This window comes from Artemia franciscana, chromosome 14 (assembly GCF_032884065.1).
Source record: "Artemia franciscana chromosome 14, ASM3288406v1, whole genome shotgun sequence".
Taxonomy (NCBI): Eukaryota; Metazoa; Arthropoda; class Branchiopoda; order Anostraca; family Artemiidae; genus Artemia; species Artemia franciscana.
Window position 1 is genome coordinate 35,863,843 of NC_088876.1, and position 22,201 is coordinate 35,886,043.

Genomic DNA, 22,201 nt, shown 5'->3' on the forward strand with positions numbered 1-22,201 from the left:
TATAGTTAGAAATAAGAACTACAGAGATTAGCATTCTAAAGGTTCCCAAAAACTAACTTTATTAAATTTAACCCTTTTTCATCTTGAAATACCATTTCGTAGCCGACGCCAAATTTAAAAGATTTTTTTTAATTTTTATCTCATATAGCGATTATTTATAGAATATAGAGACACCAGAATTTTCGCGATTTTTTTCCTAATAAAACTGATCTGGAACTTAGAGCGCGTTCAAGCATTCCTTGTGACTTATTTGCTTAATTTTAAGTTCCCCAAAGGTACTCTGTAATAGATAATAGCAAATTCCTACCGGGCAACTTGTCAACTGGTACATTCTAGGCAACAATAATCACGTGTACTCCTTTGTAAACATAGCTTAGTCACAAATCCCTGAAGGTGTGTCACGTGTCACATTTACTGTCCCTCTTTGTTCCTAATATTTGGCAAATTTAAAATTTGCCAAGCTGTTTTGCTACAATACATTATTTCGAATAAATACGTCGTTTTCGATTTTTGTCCAGTGGTCTTCAATAAAATGTGCCAATCAGTTCTTCTTTTTCCTTTTAAAATACTATTTTGTGGCTCGGTATTTAGGAAAATTCTAAATTAATTCAAAGAAGATAATAAATAATTAATTAATAAGTTAAAAATAACATATTGTTAAGAAATAATTACTAATTAATAATTAATTAAGAAATAATAAATAATTAATAAATTAACTTAAAATAACTTATTAATCACATTTTTAAAAGTTTCGTAATTTGACGCCTCTTTTTTTGTCAGTTTTTAACTTTTAATGACACAGCAATTACACAGGTAACAAAAAATGCAATGGCAATGCATTTTATTTCACATATTCTTTTCCATTTTTGGAAAGATTGATTTTATATTTATTTATGATTTCACTTATCAGAATCTACCCCGGGTTTTCCAGGGTTAGGTGTAATTTATCCGAAACTGATTCCAAACATTTCAAATAATAGCTTTCCAGTTTTCCAGGCTTTCCAAATAAATTAAAGATTAAGCTAAAGATAAGTAATTGGGCAAATAAAAGTCAAATAAGTAATCTTAAAATTCTCAGACGCACTATTATTCTCATTCTTGTAGTATAATTAAATAAAAAAAACTAGTTTTTTTAACTGAAAGTAAGGAGCGACATTAAAACTTAAAACGAACAGAAATTACTCCGTATATGAAATGGGTTGTCCCCTCCGCAGTCCCTCGCTCTTTACGCTAAAGTTTGACTCTTTGCCACAATTCCACTTTTTAAAACAATTAAAAACTTTAGCGTAAAGAGCGAGGGACTGCGGAGGGGACAACCCATTTCATATACGGAGTAATTTCTGTTCGTTTTAAGTTTTAATGTCGCTCCTTACTTTCAGTTAAAAAAACTAGTTTTTTTTATTTAATTTCTGAACGTTTTTGAATTAATGCATGTTTGATTTTGGCTCTCCGCACATAAATTATTGAAATGAAATTAGTATATTATTTTTTTTTTTGGCTAAATGGCTTTCTCTTAGTTTTGATCAGACGATTTTGAGAAATAAGGGGTGGGGAAGGAGGCCTAGCTGCCCTCCAATTCTTTGGTTACTTAAAAAGGCTACTAGAACTTTTAATATTCAACGAACGTTTTTATTAGTAAAAAATATACGTAACTTAAGAATTAACTTACGTAACAAACTTTTATATTCTTATATTTTTATTATGTGTACGAGGGGGTTTGTACCCTCGTTAATACCTCGCTCTTTACACTAAATCGTAAGTTTTGTCCCAATTCTTTAAGAATGACCCCTGAATCAAAAAGGCCGTAGAATAAATAGTTGAAATTACTAAAAATATTTTAGCATCAAGAGCGAGGTATCTATCTCCTCCTAAATACCTCGCTCTTTATGCTAAAGTATTTTTAGAACCCCTCATATGCGTAATAATCTCTGTTCGTTTTAAATTTCAATGCTATTTTTACTTTCATTTGAAAAAACGTTTTCATGTTTATTTTTTCATTGTTTTTTTTATAGTAATGCTAGAAAATCCTGCGCCCTTTTCATTGAATTTTTCTTCCCCCGTGACATATTCCTCAAAGGAAAGATCCTCCCACAAAGCCCTCTCCCATCAACCCCACCCCCCAAACCAAAAAATCCCCATGAAAACGTCTGTGCACTTCCCAATAACCATTACTAAATGTAAACACTGGTCAAAGTTTGTAACTTGCAGCCCCTCCCTCAGGGATTGTGGGGGAGTAAGTCATTCCCAAAGACAAAGTTATTATGGTTTTCGACTATGTTGAACAAAATGGCTATCTTAAAATTTTAATCTGTTGACTTTTGGAAAAAAATGAGCATGGGAGGGGGCCTATTTGCCCTCCAATTTTTTGGTCACTTAAAAAGGGCACTAGAACTTTTCATTTCCGTTAGAATGAGCCCTCTCGCGACATCCTAGGACCACTTGGTCGATAAGATGACCCCTGGGAAAAAAACAAAAAAAAAACAAACAAATAAATAAACACGCACCCGTGATTTGTCTTCTGGCAAAAAATACAAAATTCCACATTTTTTAGATAGGAGCTTGAAATTTTTGCTATAGAGTTCTCTGATATACCGAATGCGATAGTGTGATTTTCGTTAAGATTCTGTGACTTTAAATGGATGTTTCCCCCTTTTTTCCAAAATAGGGCAAATTTTCTCAGGCTCGTAACTTTTGATGACAAAGACTAAATTAATTGAAACTTAATATTTAGAATCAGCGTAAAAATTCGAATCTTTTGATGTATCTTTTAGCATCAAAATTCCGTTTTTTAGAGTTTCGTTTACTATTGAGCCGGGTCGCCCCTTACTACAGTTCCTTACCACGAAGTGTTTGAAAAGAAAATAATTCGGTATTTCGGGGCATCTGACATTATTACTCCTTTGCGGAAGTTAGGCTCAAAATTGAAAAAGGACTATATTTTTTCTCTGGGCCCCTTCCACCTCTTAGTTCGTTTATTTTCCCGTTGGTTTTCACCTGTTTTCGCTTTATAGTTGTGTTATCTCTTAGCAGTTCTTTCGTTAGTTGAGTTATGGTTGTGGTATATATGTTTTATCGCTCGTATAGTTGTGTTATTTTCAAATTATACTCCATAATAGAGAGGCTCCGAACACCCAGCATTGTATATTAAGCTCTTAATTTGACATTTTTTTCTAACGTGACCAGATTCGTCCTGCGTCCTTTTCATTGAATTTTTTCCCCCATGGCATATTTCTCCAAGGAAAGATCCTCCCACATAGCCCCCTCCCTCAACCCTACCCCCAAAACCAAAAAAATCCCCCTGAAAACATCTGTACACTTTCCAATAGCCATTATTATATGTAAACACTGGTTGAAGTTTGTAACTTGCAACCCCTCCCCCAGGGGCTGTGGGGGAGCAAGTCATCCCCAAAAACATAGTTATTATGATTTTCGACTATGCTAAACAAAATGGCTATCTCAAAATTTTGATCCGTTGACTTTGGGAAAAAAATGAGCGTGGGAGGGGGCCTAGATGCCCTCCAATTTTTTTGGTCACTTAAAAAGGGCACTAGAACTTTTCATTTCCGTTAGAATGAGCCCTCTTGCGACATTCTAGGACCACTTGGTCGATACGATGACCCCCGGGGAAAAAAAACAAAAAAAAACAAAAAAACAAAAAAACAAATAAACACGCATCCGTGATCTGCCTTCTGGCAAAAAATGCAAAATTCCACATTTTTGTAGATAGGAGCTCGAAACTTCTACAACAGGGTTCTCTGATACGCTGAATCTGATGGTGTGATTTTCGTTAAGATTCTATGACTTTTAGGGGGTGTTTCCCCCTATTTTCTAAAATAACGCAAATTTTCTCAGGCTCGTAACTTTTGATGGGTAAGACTAAACTTGATGAAACTTATATATTTAAAACCAGCATTAAAATGCGATTCTTTTGATATAGCTATTGGTATCAAAATTCCATTTTTTAGAGTTTTGGTTACTATTGAGCCGGGTCGCTCCTTACTACAGTTCGTTACCACGAACTGTTTGATATATCAAGATAGTATATCAAAATATATCAAGATTTGATACAATTATATTAATATTATATAAAAACTTATAACTGAGGAAAAAATAACAAATAGATTTATTTTTAAAAATTTAAATAAATCAAATTTTTCAAAGATTCAGGGGAAAACTATTATGTTTTAATACTTTTCCAGGGTTGGAAGGTGCAGTTTATCCGACAACTAATTTACAACGTTTCAAATGATAATCGTACTAACCTCTAATGTCATTTACTTTTGTGAAACGCTAAAGATAAGTAATTGGGCAAATAAAAGTCAAATAAGTAATCTTGGAATTCTCAAACGCACTATTATTCCCATTCCTGAGATATGTGACAGTGGTATGTGGTATATGGAGATTTAGAAACTTCCAAAAGTTATCCCCAAAACGCACAATTCTCTAAATTTCCTTTAAAAAAGGTAAATACATTCTATTTTTCTAAGATTGATATTTAAAAGTATAGTGATTAGCATTCAAACTCCCAAAATAAACAATATTTTATTTGCGTGTTTTCTGCTTGGGATAACTTTTCTAAGCGACCATATATTTTAGAGTTTTTTCGGCATTTAATGGCATCATTCGGATAGCTACATTTAGTTATAAAATATTGAACAGCCAAAAAAAAAATATTATATAATAAAAAATAATAATAACGACAATAAAAATAATTTAAAATTATAAAATATTGTTACTCTAATAAACGGGATTAAACACTAAACTCATCCCTCTGAAGTCGAAAGTTGAAAAAACTTCCAGGCTGACTAATCCCATCATAAACAATCGCTCAAAATTAAAATATGTCTTATTTTTCAAAAATTTAAAACAAAGAAGTGCAAAGAATAGTATTTAGAATTTTTGAATGAGGTCCACCAATAGTTTATCTAAAATCCGAAATTCTTGAATCCAAACAGTAATTGTAGACGTCCTCCAAACATTTTAGATTTTTCCCCTTTTCTAAGTTTGAAATTGATAAAAAAATGAAAAAACAGAATGTAAATGTAAAAGTGAGATAAAAATTAATAATAACTGAAGTGTCAGATAACAGGCAGATTTGGAAAAATTTAACGGAGCTATATAATATATCAAGATTAGATATAACTATATTGATATTATATAAAAACTTGATACTAAAGCAAAATAGCAAATAAATTTATTTTGAAAAAGTTAAATAAATTATAATTTTTCAAAGATTACAATTAAATTAGCGTTAGTTTTTTTTAAGAAGTACACCCATACTTAACCAAAAATCTAAATTTTTTCTTTCTAAATAAAGACAGAAAGAACAGTTAAATTCCTTATTTTGTTATTTTACACTACTTGTTTTTTATTATTATTCGTTATTATTGCATACATACATAAATCACGACAAAAGTAGGACACAGGTAATAAAACAAGCAACGATACATACAATGACAAGCCATTCATCCAAACTTCACAAAATATATCTTCCTTAAAACTGTTTTGGTTTCATCCCCTTCAACAGAGAAAATTTCGGCAACTCCTTCTACTCAAATCTCAAATTGTTCACGATTTTTATTTTCAGTTCTTGTATTTTTCCCAATGTATGGCAATTTCTGGTGTTTTTTGTTCTACTACCAACTTCAGAAATTTAATTAGATTTCTAATTCAGTCTCATTAACTTACTCTTCTTAATTACTCAACTTAATACTCTTTATTAACTTCAACCTTGGCCCCTTCTGAGCTCAGTGTTGCAATGACACTGTTAGCCATTGGCACTGACAATGACACTATTAGCCAACATGACATTAAACATTAGCCAGCAATGACACTATTAGCCAACCTTACAGGCTATAATGCACGTCTTCATTTAAGGTTTACGTGCCTTGCGAGATTTGGTATATTATCTTTCTGCGGTCGCATGGCTTTAATCTTTTGTTGTAATACGCAAGATCACCATCATTTGCTGGCTGGAAATCATCTTTATATATTTTTCAAAGTACATTTTGAATTAGATTCAATTTCTTCTTCCTTTTAGATTAGGACTCATATTGCAAAAGTATGAAAAACTTGCAAAAATAAAAAAAAATTTGTATTTTTAAATGTTGTAGATCATTATTTAAGTCCAATGAAATAAATCAAAAAACTTGTTCAACGGATTGAACGAGAGCATAAATCTTAAGTGGAACATAAGAGAACATAAATCATAAGTGGTACATTTGGAGGAGCCCAAAAAAAAAAACTTCTAAAAGGAGGTAATTTATTATAATTATATGAATTTATATAAGAATGATATAATTTTCTGAAAAGATTAATATAATATTGTACAAATTAGATTATCTAGTCTAAATATTCCTTTTGCTTGAACGGGATTCTTACCTAGTTTAGGAGTATCAAATTTCAAACGAGGAAAATAAAATTGTTGAGAAAAAACTATATAAAGTAATAAACTTTAATAAAGTAATAAATGTAATAAAGTAATATAATGTAATAATAAGTAATAATGTAATAAGTAATAATGTAATAAGTAATAATGTAATAATGTAATAAAGTAATAAACATATATAAACTATGTATGTAGAAAAAACTAAATAAAGACACGACAGTTGAAGCTTCGGATTTAAAGTAATTTTATTGTCAGTGACTATTGATTTGTCTGGTTTTAGACATTTTCTGTAGGTTCCCTCCAGAAATTTTTATTTCTTAAAACCAGAAACCTTTCACTTAGTACGACTCTAAGCATAAAAAATAAATTTGTCACTGATAACTTATAAAAGAAAAAATGAAAACAGATTTAACGCTATCTTCAAGACCTTTCAATTAAATGAAAAGTCGAAATATTTGAACCCACTGATGAAACCAGTGCATCTACACCAGTGATGAAACCGCACCATCTACAAAATGATTTTTATTGCAGGAAAATAAATATTGGAGGCCACTTACCTTAAAAGATTGTACAAAAGTCCAAAGAAGAATTCGAATAGTGTATCCTTGACGAAGAAGCTTTATCAAACGTGCAGCCCGAAACAGTCGTAAGAACCCAACGCTCAAGAAATTTTGCTATTAAATAAATTAGTCATTAAATATACCAATAAACATTAAAATGCGATTAGGTAATTTCAAACATCCAAACTAATAACTTACTCGAATATTAAGAAAGGCAAATCATAACCAGTCAAAGAGAAGACCTAGTCATGGAATGTCTTGGTCACCCCGGAATTCCATTTTTATTATATGTCTTTTTAATTTTTCTAGCAGCAATTTGTGGTACTTGTGCTTTATATAAGCACACTCGAGAATTTCGTTGGCGAATGATGCGAACATGAGACAAGAAACTAGTCAAGCAACTTGTTTATACCGGACGATTAGCTTTGCCTCGGTTGGAAAATAAATTGTAGCTATATTTTATTTACGCATTTAGTTGGTATTTTTGTTATGTTAGGTTAAGTTACAATAGGTTTTTTTAGGTTACGTATTGAATATATGCTATACTTTAGTCGTAAGAACCCAACACTCAAGAAATTTTGCTATAAAATAAACATTAAAAGGGGATTAGCTAATCTCAAACATCCAAACTAATATGATATTCAAAGATTAAGTAAGGCAAATCCTAACCAGTGTCTTTGTGTCCATTTTTCGTAAAAATCTAATAAGCTATCAAATAAAACAGATTCTTGAAGGTCAGCATCGATCTTGAGCCTAAGAGTAAAAGGTTGCAATGGGATATCAAATTTCAGGTAAATATACTAATATACAAAAATAAACGTTATAATACTTAAATCAACTAAACACTAGTACAAATTTAGCTCTTGCTTTCTTATTATTATTATTCAAACATTTTCTTACAGTTCATAAATATAAATATTGTTAATTTTTCTTGAGATTAAGACAAGGGTTTATTTTCTTTGAACTTCTGAAAATTTTCCCGAGTAACTTGTCAAGAAAACTCAAAAGCAATAAATTTTTATCAGCCAAAACTTCCGTAATACGATAATAAAAAGTGTTTTGTTTTTCTCAGAAAATTTTCTCAGCAAAAGTATAAATAAATAACTTGTAATACATCTTGATATAGTTACGGAAAAATTTAATTTTCAAATTTCCACGCAGACGCTATACAACCTCACACACTTGCAATGTTCATATAACGCACGCAGTTCTAAGTAGATTTTATTGAAATGGTTTATTTTGGGTGTATTTTGAGTTTTATAGAATTGTTTATCAAGACAAGAGTTTATTTTGTCTGAGCTCTCGACAAATCATTCTGAGAAGTTTGCTAAGAGCGGCTTTCTCAGTATTGCTGTTCCCCACTTTTACTCTGGAGTTTTCAAGCAAAATTGGAAATAGAAAACTACTAATATATATCATCAATACTAATGAAAAGGTTAAATTTTACATTTCGACTATGGTCACTTTTTTTTGTACGATTTATTGTGACAAATATATGTGCTAGAGCTCTCCCTAGTTCTTTTCTATTTCTCCGAGAGCGGGGGGAGATTCCTTTGTTTGAAACACTTTTGAATTTGCTTATACTTTATTCAAAAAAAATTATATCCCCTGCAAAACATTCAATTTTCTTAGCAAGCGTGCAAAGGGAAAACGGTTGATATAAATTGATAATGTCAAAGAAAATATTAATTTTATATTTATAAACAAGGATTTTAGTAATGAAATAGACCACTCTGCCGTATGCATCTATCATTGGTAATATACAGCACACACTTTTTTTAAAAGCATTTTCTAGCAAGTCCTTTCCACGTCCAGGTCCTCACAGCTCTTTTCCAGTTAGCTGTTTAGCCAGCTCTAAATACTGAATGTCTCAAAAACCCAGCTGTTAAGTGAGACATGCATAAAACTTATGGATATTTGCGTCATTTCCTTCTTCGGCGTTTGGCTCATCTAATCTATAATTGCTACCGGAAAATTTTCCAGGTGAAATTTTTTCGTAGGGGGAAATTTTCCACACGGGGAGTTATCCAGGCGTGGGATTTTCCTGGTGTAATTTTCCCTGGGGGGGGGTAGGGAAAGATCGTTCTCCGATACTGTAGTATTCCTAAATTTACAACGTATAATATAGTTAATTTATAGACTGAAATAACCACATATTTCTAAAACCAGGTAAAATACAAATGTATTGATTATTTCTAGATTACGGCTGTATTTTCTGTTGAAAAGAATGATATTTATGTATTTCTTATATTTATAGTCAGTTTTAAATTGAAATGCTGAATTGGAACAATATATGTGATAAAATTTAAGGAATATTAAAAATGAATAAAAAATATCCCTAATAGAGACAAAGCATCCGATAAACTAATGATAAAAAAGAACTATATATATATATATATATATATATATATATATATATATATATATATATATATATATATATATATATACATACTTATATATATTTATATATACTATATATATAAATTTTATATATATATATACGTATATATATATATATATATATATATATATATATATATATATATATATATATATATATATATATATATATATATATATATATATATATATATATATATATATATATGTGTGTGTGTGTGTTTAATGAGTAAAAATCGCAAAGGTAATCGCCACAAAAATGAAAAAAGACAAAACAAACAACAGCTGACACATTCAGCATTATTTCTAGCACCCACGCTACGCCTTCACTTGTTCTGTAAAAACGTTTTATGTGTCACTCTAAGTTTATTTTATTTTTCTATACTTCCTATTTTTGAAAAGTATGGTAAACTGAAGATTCCGTTCTTATGTTTTGGGGGAGGGACAGGAGGGTAATTCCCGTAGGACTAGGATTTAAATTAGATTTAAAACCTTGAATAAAAAAAGTAAAAACCAATTAAGATCCATAGTTGAAATCGGTCCCACATTTTCATGGGGGGTGGGGTATCTGAAGATTAAATATAAAGGAATGGCGGGCTTACAACATATAACTATTTCTTTTAGTTTATTTTACTAGTTTTCATGGTTATTTTTCTAGTAAATATCAGCGACGGAGCCAACCCCCCCCCCCTGTGTGCAGTATGAGCTTAGTCTTTGATAAAAAGAAAATATCAAATGGAAAATGTGTTTTTTTTAAAAGACTAATCTACTACTATTTTAAGAATTCATACTGTGTTTTTTGCTGATTATTTTTAGTTTACACCAATGCTCACATCGTAAACTAGATACATTGAAAATTTGGCACAAAATATTTTATAAGTTCTCCCAATCCACCAAGTCCCCCAAAACACTTGATTAAGTCAACTACTTACCCCTGGACCTATTCCAGATTCAGTAACTACAGCATCAATCACACTTCCAACAACCGTGACAAAATCGAAAGTATTCCACGAGTCTTTGAAAAAATTCTGGAATATAAAAATAAAATGTAAGCATGAGAGAATTCAACAAGGGACGTACGCAGGGCCCTCCCTCTGATATACAAATATTTTAAAAATGTCAGGGCACTCTTTATTCAGTTTACTAGTAATTCTTTACTATAACCCCCCCCCCCCCCTTCAAAAATACTTTGTATGTGCCTGTATGCAAGTAGAAAGCTTAGAAAGAGAAAAACTGAATTCTATAGAAAGTCCTTAGAAAAAATTGTACACCAAACAAAAAAAAAACTAAATAAAAGTAATGGTTGCTTTTTTTCTCTTTTTTTTTATTTTTGTCCTGTCATAAGCCGAAATAAGAGAAATTACCGAAAGGGCACACTTTAAAATAAATATATCTGAATGTTTTTTTCTAAATAATTCATATTTCTTAGAGTTACTTAACTGTTTTTTTTTGTTTTTCTTTGTACTCAGCAAGACTAGTTTAGAAATAAAAGAGAATACTTCTTTTGTGCAACGGTTCAGGTCAGATCCTATTAAATCTACACTTTGCGTTTAAGTGTAAACAATAAAGATTTAATCTTTTTCAATAGTTTTTAAAAACAAATTATTAATGTATTATTTTATTCGAGTTCTGATTGGTGGTACTACACTCTCATTGGCATATTAGTTTTAAGAGGTATGCAGGGATCCCACCGCGTCATCAAATTTAAAAAAGTTTTTCATGAAATTGCTCACCATATAGTTTTTCCCGCTCACACAATAATTTCACCTTTTTGTTTCAAACATCTACTTTGCCAGTGGACAGGCCTCTGGTTCAATAGTTGAATACATTATTAGACAACGCTGCCTTTCTAAATAAAAATAAATGTAAAAAAGATAAAAATAAGCCTAATTTTTAATAAGGAGAAGGAAGAATTATACATCTTTGTCTGGACAATTCTTCGTCTGGACGATTTCTGAACAATAGTCTGGACAATTTCAAATTTGCTTCTAAAAATGTATATCAGCGAAAAAACAATAAAAAACTAATAAAATTAGATTTTAAACAAAAAAACTTAAAAAGAAAGCAGACGCTTACGCCTAAAAAAATTCAAAGATATTTTAAAAAGTTTTAAACCAATTTTGTATTTTCTTCCCTTCATTTATTCCGTGCAACAACAAGCTTATTAACAAACTAAAAAAAATTGTGGCTTTTGGCTCAGGCTCCCTAAATGTTCTTTTATCATTTTATGATAAAATTATCTCTAATGCAAAAATTGAAACATTTCTCAAGATTTTTTTTTTTATTAAAACTAGCCAGTATTTGTCAGGAAAAATCTGTAAGGAATTGCTGATAAACCGCCTAGAAGCCTTCACGTTTAGGCTTTAAACCGAGGCAATATTTGTTTTTCTTTAAGCATAGCTTACATTTTATCCTTTGGAGAATCTTTAGCCCATTGGCTTCTTATGACTGTAAAAAAAGAAGCAGATTAATAGATTTATTTTAATTTAAATTTGTTTAAAATGTTCTTCAACGATTTCTTTTAAATTTCGATTATTCTCCAAAAAATTAACTTCTTGAAATGCAAAAAGTTCATACCCACGAGGAAAACGTTAATTTTGAGAAAAATTATCAGTACGTGCCCTACTAATCTTTATAATTGGGCTTTAAACCTGTTATTTCATTTTTAATAATAGATATCCTACCACCCTGGGACTATTTTAAGCTCAAAATCGTGGCATCCAACAGCACAATTTGATTTGTTGACCCCCTCTTGTCAGAAAAGGCGTTGGCTGTAGCCACCGAACTCATTCCCTTTATTCTCATATCCAAGAGATTTTTCTAAAAACTTATCAGAGCACAGCCTTCAGATCTTAGAAATAGGGCTTTAGAAACCATTCATTATTTTGTTTTTAAGCTTAGTCTTCCTACTGCCGTTGGTAAAAGACTTCTACCTAATAAGTTCTTGTGATTATATAAAAAAGAAATAGATAAAAGCATTAACTTAGAAAATTTTAATTAAATTTTTGAGAAAACAAAAGAGAACTAAACTAGAAACAAGTTTAATTTTTATTTAAATATTTATTTAACTATACTGGAATGGAGTTTTAACTACAACTTAGCTTGAGAAAAAACTTTTCTAAACACGGCCTATAAATCTTGTAAATATCAAAATTTAAGGCTTCAAACAAAAACACCAGGCCGTAAAAAAAAGGCCTTACACATGATTATGATTTTGTTTTTGAATGTAGATTTCGAACATCCCTTGGAACTATCTCAAGCTAATTGGATTCCCATTATTGTTAAAACAAACCAGGTCAATTGACATTTCATTAACTAAAAAAAAGGGTTTCTTAATATCCAGGTCAAATATTACAAACCAAATTGTCAAGGCTTGTATCCCCAGAAAAGCTTGAAAGAAAGTCTTCAAAATCTTTTTCTGAGCCAAGCCTGAAATATACCTTGTTATCTTTCAATATAAAAACAAATGAAAAAAATGTAAATAAAAACAGGTACAACTTTCAATAAAGACAGTGGAAAAGCATACAACTTAGTTCGGATATTCCGACCGAAATGTTTTTAATGCAAAGAAAACATGTAAAAGAAAAAACAATTTCTACAAAAAATGAAAAATTTAAAACAAAAATGAGTAGATCCTCACCTATAAACAAAATTTTAAAAGTAAAAATGCCAAAATAGCATGTTGAAGTAACTTTTCAGTTGCACCTTAGAGGCACTGGCATCAATTCATGGGAATGTAGGAGAAGGGGGAGGATGTATTTTAAGATTTATATGTTTTAAATTTGTGTTTAAATATTTAAAATAAATGTTTTCAAATTTGAATTTAGGCGAGGGTAATTATTTTCCAATGAAAATACTCCAAAAAAGAAATTTTTCCAAAATCTATGCAGATAAAAACCTAGGGGGAAATGCCTACTCTCCAATCAATGCCCCTGCTCAAAGGGGTGGATACACGAGCTTTAAACTCTTGTGATCGATTTCTATTTTAAGTTTAATTCATTTTTCATTGTAACTTCTGTTCATTTTACAGTGTATTTAGTTGATCTTTCTTCGTTCTGCTCATTTCTTCATTGAAAGGGATATTCTCTTGTTTTAGGTTGGGCATTTTATATGAAAGACAATTTATGCTCATCAAAGCTTGAAATAAATTGTGAGGTGTCGATGACTTTGTTTATATTGTATTTCTGCCATAATTATCCTTTTTTAGTAGTTTTTTGGTTTCTTACGTGTTTTTCCATTTATTGTAAAACGGCAGTCCTGACTCTCTTGACAATTTTTTTCAAAAACATGTTTCCAGTTCCTACCGGCTAAAGTATGTTATTTGCTAGGTTACCCCTACAGTGACAACTATGATATTGTTATTTTAAAAGTTTGGTAGCACAAATTGCCATAAAATTATAAAATTTCCAGACCATGAGTTGAGAAAGGAGTAGGTAAGAAAATAAAAACTGTTTAAACATAACAAATAGTTAAAAATCATTAACTAAAAGTTTCCTTGCCGTGTTAAAAGTTCACAAAGTTAAAGCGAAAAAAGAAAAAACGTATAGAAAAAACGTATGTTCATAAAACATTAAAATCTGAAGGTTCACCTTGCATCCAAAAGGTACAATTTCCAGCCCACAAGTTGAGAAAGGAGTACATAAGAAAAAAAAAACAGTTTAAACATAACAAATAGCTAAAAATCAGTAACTAAAGTTTCGGACCCTTGTTAAAAGTTCACATAGTTAAAGCGAAAGAAGAAAAAACGTATAGAAAAAATGTGTATTCATAAAACTTTCTAATCTGAAAGTTCACCTTGCATTCAAAAGATACAATTTCCAGGCCACAAGTGGAGAAAGGAGTACATAAGAAAAAAAACAGTTTAAACATAACAAATAGCTAAAAAGCAGTAACTAAAAATTTCGCAGCCTTGTTAACATATTTAAAGCGAAAGAAGAAAAAACTTATAGAAAAAACTTATGTTCATAAAACGTTAAAATCTGAAGGTTCACCTTGCATCCAAAAGATACGATCTTGAGCATACATTCCACCGAGAACAATCCAGTGAAAACTAAGTTCATCCAGGCAAGACAGTCTGAGTAATTGGGGTGCATTTTGTAGTACTAAGCGTCCAAAGATGGCAGCATGAACCAGAAATGAGGGGGAAAGATAAGGTTAGTTTTGAAAAACTAAAAGCAGGTTACTAGTCAAGAATCTGCTAGTCATATTTTTTGTCCGTCTTACGCTATTTACATTCTCTAATAATTGATTTTATTTTACTTTAGAAGTAGACTACAATACACTTTTTTTCTTTTTTTACTTTTTTTTATTTGGAAGTTCTGTCCCTCTCTGCCCCAGCTCGAAATATTTAAGTGGGTGCTTGCACTTTACTGAAAACTTAGGAAAGTATAACGGATTCTCAATTGGCTATTACAAACTTTTATTTATTTTTGGAAGAAACGAACTATGTTTCCATTTTAAACTGAAATATCAAAAAAATTCCAGTAGAGCAAACGCAACCACTCCAACATTACTAGTGGCAGGTTGAATGAGGTGAAAATCCCATAAAAAAAATGACTAGCATTTTCCTGTGCAATTTTATCAAGCCATTATAAGCAATGTTTTCCATTAGGACAAACTTTACCTAAATTACCCAATTTCACACTCTTTAGTCAAGGGTTATTATAGCATTTCAAATTGAAGGGTCATATCAGGTGTATCAAAGAAATTCATTTCAGAGAGGGCATAGCCGCTTGATTTAGTTTAGTCCTTATAAAAAAAAATGAATAGCACAGATAAGAAGAAGGGATGGAGAAAACTGAGGAATTTGACCAGCTAAGAACAATAAAAGCAAAAAACTTATAAAATATTTTAAGTAAGTCAACAATTATTTGATTTAGGCATTAAAAATGTAATTACCAGTAGCAGACTTACTCTGAAAATAGTCTATGAAATCCAATTTTCAAAATTTCGGCTTTTTTTACAATTATTTGCTGTTTTATTCTCATTCTAGTTTTCTTGTTTTAAATTGATGATGGTTCACTTTCGTTTTTTTTCTCTAAAGTCTTAGTTTCTTCACTTCCTATACACAGCAGAGGACCTGACCCTTCAATTGAAACAGTAAAATTATACTGTCCTAAATTTTGGTAATTAATTGGAGATAGCAAATCTAAAATGGTAAACTTGTCTAAGTCACATTAATATATTTTTGCCAAGGCTATTTCATTATATGAAGCTATACATCGATTCAACCACGACTCAAGACCTATAAGTAGAAACTCTGTATATTCTAGTAGTTTTTCTTCCAATTAAATTTCAAATTTAGCCTGAATTCAATGCCGTATCCATGATTTTTTTCGGGGGTAGTTCTTTGTCGGGGGGGGGGGGGTCACAAGAAAAAGCATCAAAATTTTGTTGTATGTACTTTTGTTACGTGTGGACAAAAATTTTGGGGGAGGGGTACAAACCCCAAAACATTCCCCTTCGACGGCCTTGCAATGAATTAAACACTTTTAGTGTGTGAATATATTAAAGAAACTACAAAGAGTAATTTTTAGCTCCCACTAGAACAAAAAAAGATAAAAAAATTACCTGGGCTTGGAGCTATGTCAACAAACTCCAATGATTTAGGAGTAACCAAGGCCTAATCACAGGGGAAAAAGAACGAGGTCAGTCAATCCATGTTGCCAGACTTGATTCTCAGAGTCTCTAATTTTAAGGGTTTTTTTTCTAATTAAATAAATAAAAATTACAAGCTTCTATATTATAATTTATTCAAAGATATATGTGGCTGAATCACCGACATCTTTCAATTTCTGGAGGTGAACGCTCTCTGTATTTTTTTTTTCTCATTTTTTTTTATTAATCAACTTGCTTTGGTTTTTAGGTAGGATATTGTTTTAGTTTTTTTTTATAATATTGTTTTATGCTATACATTTACAAATAACTATAATATTACATATTTAGAATAATACTGTTTTATATAATACATTTACAAAATTGTTTTAGGTTTTTTAATTTTTTTTATAAATGAGTCAGACCATTCTCAATCTTACCTTTAAAGTTTTTTATAGGCTACAGAATAAGGATACAAACTTTAAAGGGTATAGGGTATATCCACTAAAGTATTTTTTTGACATCAAATATCTTTAGCGCTATAAGTAGTTCAAACAAGTAAAGCCTCTAATATTGTAACAGTTCTATTCAATTATCATTCTTGACCTGGTAATGATAATATTCCCTGAAATCCCGCCAGATTTAAAACCGATGTAAAGTCTTAGGTTCTTTAGATTACTTTTTTACCCATAATTATTTCCTGTTTTTGTGAATATTTCGGACACCTGAACTTAAGTTAAAACTATAACTTTCAAATTTTCAGTGGACCGCAGTCCTGAGGAATCAAGTTTGGACTTGTTTTGAATTTGTTTTGTTATTATTTTTGATTGACTTCTTCAAATTAAAATATTTCTGACTTAATTTTTATTCACTTAATTAATTAAGTGAGAGAAGTTAATTTTTATTCACTGGCTAAAAATTACCTTCATTTGTATTTGTTTTCTTTAATATTTTTTCGTTCCCCGTTTTTTTTTCACGGTATGTATAGCCAGTTCTATTTATTTATATATGCAGCCATATCTGTTTTGTTTTTTCGTTTTATTCACTGGCTGAAAATTACCTTCGTTTGTTTTTGTTTTACCTGAATGTCCATTTTCCATTTTTTTTTTTCAGCATGTATAGCCGGTTCTTTTTTTGTATGTATAGCAATATCTGTTTTGTTTTTTCGTTTTATTCACTGGCTGAAAATAACCCTTTTTGGGTTTTTCCTTAATATTTTTTGGTGCTCCGGTTTTTTCTCGGCATGTTTAGCTAGTTTTTTTAATTGTATTGCCATATCTGTTTTTTTTTCATTTTATTCACTGGCTGAAAATTACATTCATTTGTTTTTCCTTAATATTTTTTGTTTTCCAGTTTTTTTTACAGCATGTATAGCCAGTATTTTTTAGTTGTATTGCCATATCAGTTTTTTTTTTCATTTTATTCACTGGCTGAAAATTACATTCATTTGTTTTTCCTTAATATTTTTTCGTTTTCCAGTTTTTTTTACAGCATGTATAGCTTCATTTGTTTTTGTTTCAGTTCAGCCATACATTTTTTTTTTAGCCAGTTCAGCCATATCAATTTTTTTTTTTCGTTTTATTCACTGTCTGAAAGTTAACTTCATTTGTTTTTGTTTTTCCTTAATATTTTTTTTTTTGTATAGCCATAATCGTTTTGTTTTTTCGTTTTATTCAGTGGCTGAAAATTACTTCCATTTGTTTTTGTTTTCCTTAATATATTTTTTGTTTTCCGCTTTTACCACGGCATGTATAGCCAGTTTTTTTGTATATATATATATATATATATATATATATATATATATATATATATATATATATATATATATATATATATATAGCCATATCTGTTTTGTTTTTTTGTTCTATTCACTGGCTGAAAATTATCTTCATTTATTTAGTTTTTTTTTTCGATTTTTCCTTCTGCGGTTTTTTTCCACGGCACCTATAGCCAGTTGAGTTTCGGATGTATTTACATGTTCTGCACTTTGAAAAATTCCAAGGAATTAAGAGCTTGTAGACATCATTATGAGCATTCTTTGGGTAATTAAAATAGGATAATCATAGAATTCCTGAGCCCTAAATTATATGCTAAACAATTTTTGGTAACTATTGAATCTCACTTATAGACCTTGAGTGGGTAAAGCAAAGCATTAATTCTAATCTATCGAAATTTCCGTTGAACCAAAGGATAAGGGTAACTCGGTAAGCAAGGGTACACTTATATTATTCCAGGCCACGCCTTACCCTTAATCCAAAAGAGGACACTTTCATAAAACATTCGATGCTGAATATGGTAGTAAAGACGATGTTCATGTAATTCAATGTTTCACGATACAGAGGACTCTGGCGGTAGTACTGCAAGTCAAAGGTTTATTCAAAAGAAAAAAAAAATAACAGGACGTCTATTCTTTTTTTATTTACATTCAAAGTTTACTGTTATTTATGCTTTTTAGTCAAGTTACTTTACTATATTTTGCCTAGACTGTTAACTGTTTAGTTAGAGGCAATTTCGTTATCAAACTTACAGTCATACCGTATAAAAGAGTGCTTTAAATCGATTAGTTCATTTCTTAGGTGTATTTTTTAAGCTGATCACTTGATTATTACTTGATTTTAGGCCAGAATTGATTTTAGGCCAGGGGGACTGAACCTCAGTACCCGCTTTTAACGGGCGTGGCTTTCACCGTCCCGCTGTCACAAGGTGAATGGTTCGGATATTTGCATATTACATAAAATTGATAGGAAAAATCCTTGGCTCGTCTCTGAGAAAAAAAAAATTCTAAATATATTACACGGTAAAACTACCCAGGTACTGGGTAAACTTCCCAGTCGCCCAGTTTTTTTGTTTTTAATCGCATGATTGAAAAAGTGTTAAAAGCAAAGCTTTGACCACTAGGAAGAACAGTTTTTGTTCTGTTTTTAATAGATGTTCTTTTTTCCTGAAGAAAGTTCAACTTTAAGCTTCATTATAGCAGGCCCGTTAACTGTTCCATATTTCAGATACATAGTTTTTTATTTTTTTTTTTATGTTCAATAAATACCAATCAATTCAAAGAATTCTTAAATAACTTGAAAAATTTATGAAAAAATTTCTCTCTGAATCCCACGTGGTCTATTACTAATGTAAAATGATCTGTTGGCGAATATTTCTGACAATCATTCGTGTTAATCAATTAACATTAATTGATTAATTATCAATTAATTTTCTTCCCAACCTTTGACAGAATATTTAAGCTGCTAGAGTAATCAAGAATTTCTTTTTATTGTTAAAGCAAAACACTATTCACTTTGATTTGTTTTGGTTTATTGATCTCAGCTTCTAGTAGAAAGTTGATATACTTCTATCAGCGTTATATTACTACTAATGGGTCGGCAAAGTTAATTTTCCGGACCACAAAAGCTGGTTTTCAATGATGATTTATGACTGGTGAATCACTTAAATGATTTACGTCTGACATAAAATATTTGGATAATAATAATTTAAATGGAAAAATAATAAATAAAATGGTCAAATTGTGTTTAGCCACTAAATATAGAATTATTTAATATTCAATTTCCATTTAATATCCATATTGAAACTCATATTGGATCATCTCCACAATAACACTTTTTCATTTTCTTTTAACATCATTTATAGATTTTATAGTAAAAGTAGTTCCCTGGAAAACTAATCTTACAGGGATGCTATAAAGTGGATAACAGAACAATCTGCCTACATAGCCAAGACAATATCAGTCAGTAAATTTTTAGATATTCAAAAGGAAGTTTGTGTTTTTCGCTGCATAAAGGTAAGCACCAGGATGCAGTCAACAGATTTTATTAAAAGATAGTAGCTTTTATGCTACTATCATGGTAGTATTACCATGATAGTATGACCATATTACTATCAGGTAGTATTTTCATGCTACTATGCTACTATCATGGTTTGATAAGTTTACCCTGCTTTGTTTTAGAGATCAGGAATTAAGTTGGAGCCTTCGGGGAAAGTTTAGTTTTTTTTTAGATGGGGATGGTAAAGGAAGTCAAAATTTTAGGGCAAGGGAACAAATTACTTTACTTATAGCTTTCTGGATAGGTACGTGCTCCAATCATGCCTGTCGATCAACATCCTCTTTGGTTAGAATGTTTAAGGGACTGAATCTATTCATACATGTTTACAAGGAAAAAATAAATTGATATGCCAGATGTATTCAGATGCTACAGCATTTGAAATGAAACTAACAATATTTATCAAGCATATCAACAAAAGAAAGCTCAATTATTTTTCCAAATTGCAAGAAAGCAGCAGAAGGGGTATAAATTTCTTTGGCAAAATAGTAAAATGAACAGTGCATTAATGCAACTTCAAACTGAATTTGAACAACAATTTGCTGACTTCAAAAAAATTTGCTGACTTCCTGTTTACCTTCCCCAGATTTCTCCAGGCACCCCGCCCAAAGCCCTTTTTCCCTAAATGCATCCCATCAAAATCTTGAGATAGCCGTTTTATTCAAAATAGTCCAAAGGTCAAACAACTATGCATCAAGGGTTGACAGATAGATGGCAGTAAAACTAGGTATCACTATTTTCACATCTTTTTCTTCTCAGACCATACGTTTTTACTACCTAGGGGTGAGTTATCTTATTTTGAATCAAACAGACTTGTTACTAAATCTGGGACGTATACAACAGTGAACTTCGGGCCCTTGTACCCCTTCACCCCAAAAAAGCGAGAGCAAAACCAGGTGCTTCAGGGGTGATCAGGGAAACCAGGCGATTTCGAAACCAGGGGGAAGGAAGAATATTTTTCAATTTGGTAAAATATAGACACGAAAACTTATTTTGAAACCTAAGGGGAGTATTTTGCTTTTAGTCCTCTACCCTTCGATTGTCACCACCGATTGTTACTATTTTCATTATAGATTGTTACCTTTTATGATTTTTATTTTTTACACGTCTTTACTTTTGAAACAGTTCTTTGTAATGAACTGTAAGTAAGGAGCGATGTTGCTTATTAGTTATCGAAACTCTAAGAAACAGAGTTTTGCTCACAATAGATCTAAAAGAACACAAAATAAATAAAATACATAATTAAAATATAAAATTATAAATGAAAAAGATAATAAAGTAAATAGAAATAAATAAAATAATAAAAAATAATAAATAATATAAAATAATAATAAAAAAAAAAAATAGTAAATAAATAATAAGAAAATAATAAAATAAACAAATTAATAAAATAGATAAAATAGAATAGACCACAAAAGGATCTAATACAAAAGGATAACCCATCATATATGAAGAGGCTGAGAAAATTTGCCAATTTTATTTTCAAAAGGGAGGAAACATACCAGGGATACCCATGCCAGGGATCCTAGAAGATAGGGAGAGGGCTCATTTGGTCGGAAATCAAAAGTTCTAGTGCCCTTTTGAAGTGACCAAAAATACTAAAGGGCAGCTAGCCCCAATGATTTGACCTCCACAGCCCCAAGGGGCAGGGGCTGCAAGGCATGAACTTTGCCCATTTTCAACTAATAGTGTTGGCTATTAGGAAGTATACGAACATTTTTATCGGGGGGGGGGGAGTTTTATGTAGAAAGATTATTTTATGGAGGAATTTTTCATGAGGGAAGGGAGTTTTCCACAGAGGGTAAGCTTGATTTCCCGCCAGTATTTAAACGACAATCAGAAACTAAATGAAACAAACAAGTTTTTTCAACTGAAAGTAAGCAGCATTAAAACTTAAAATGAACAAAAATTATCACATAATGAGGGAGGGGAGTTGCCCTATCCTCCAGAACTCACTGTTCACGCTAAAGTGCTTTTAAAACTTTCAAATGAGCTTGTTATTCTAATTTTATCACCTTTGTGTTTCAACAGTCATTTTTAAATTGTTGGAACAACAAGTTAATTCATAAAGAGCAAGGAATTGATGAAGGGCTACCCTTCCTCACAATATGCACAATATTTTCTGTTTATTTCAAGTTTTAACGTTCCTCCTTATTTTCAGCTTATTTCAGCTTGTTTTATTATTTAATTTTTTTTGAAGCTATGCTCTCCTCGTACAAAAATAATGCAATTTTTTGCATACAAAATAATACAAAAATAATAGTACAAAACAAAATAGTACAAAAATAATTTGTCTGCCAGAAAGCATTGAAAGATTTGAAATTGAGCTGATTTCTAGTGATTATTTCAACTTTGTTGCTTGTATTAAACCCTGGGTCAACAAGTGTTTCAAGAGTTTCATTCTTAAATAACTAGAACAACGAGTT

The 22,201-nt window shown here is 30.8% G+C and overlaps 1 protein-coding gene across 1 annotated transcript in view; it reads right to left on the minus strand.

Annotated features, from left to right (window-relative positions):
- The window catches only part of LOC136035786 (voltage-dependent calcium channel type A subunit alpha-1-like), a 192,280-nt gene that overhangs the window by 97,450 nt on the left and 72,629 nt on the right, over window positions 1–22,201 (minus strand). The window contains exons 11-13 of the mRNA XM_065717760.1: window positions 14,343–14,453; window positions 10,284–10,379; window positions 6,946–7,062 (exon numbers count right to left, since the gene is read on the minus strand). Coding sequence (XP_065573832.1) covers window positions 6,946–7,062; window positions 10,284–10,379; window positions 14,343–14,453 — 324 coding nt within the window. The remainder of the gene's footprint in view (window positions 1–6,945; window positions 7,063–10,283; window positions 10,380–14,342; window positions 14,454–22,201) is intronic.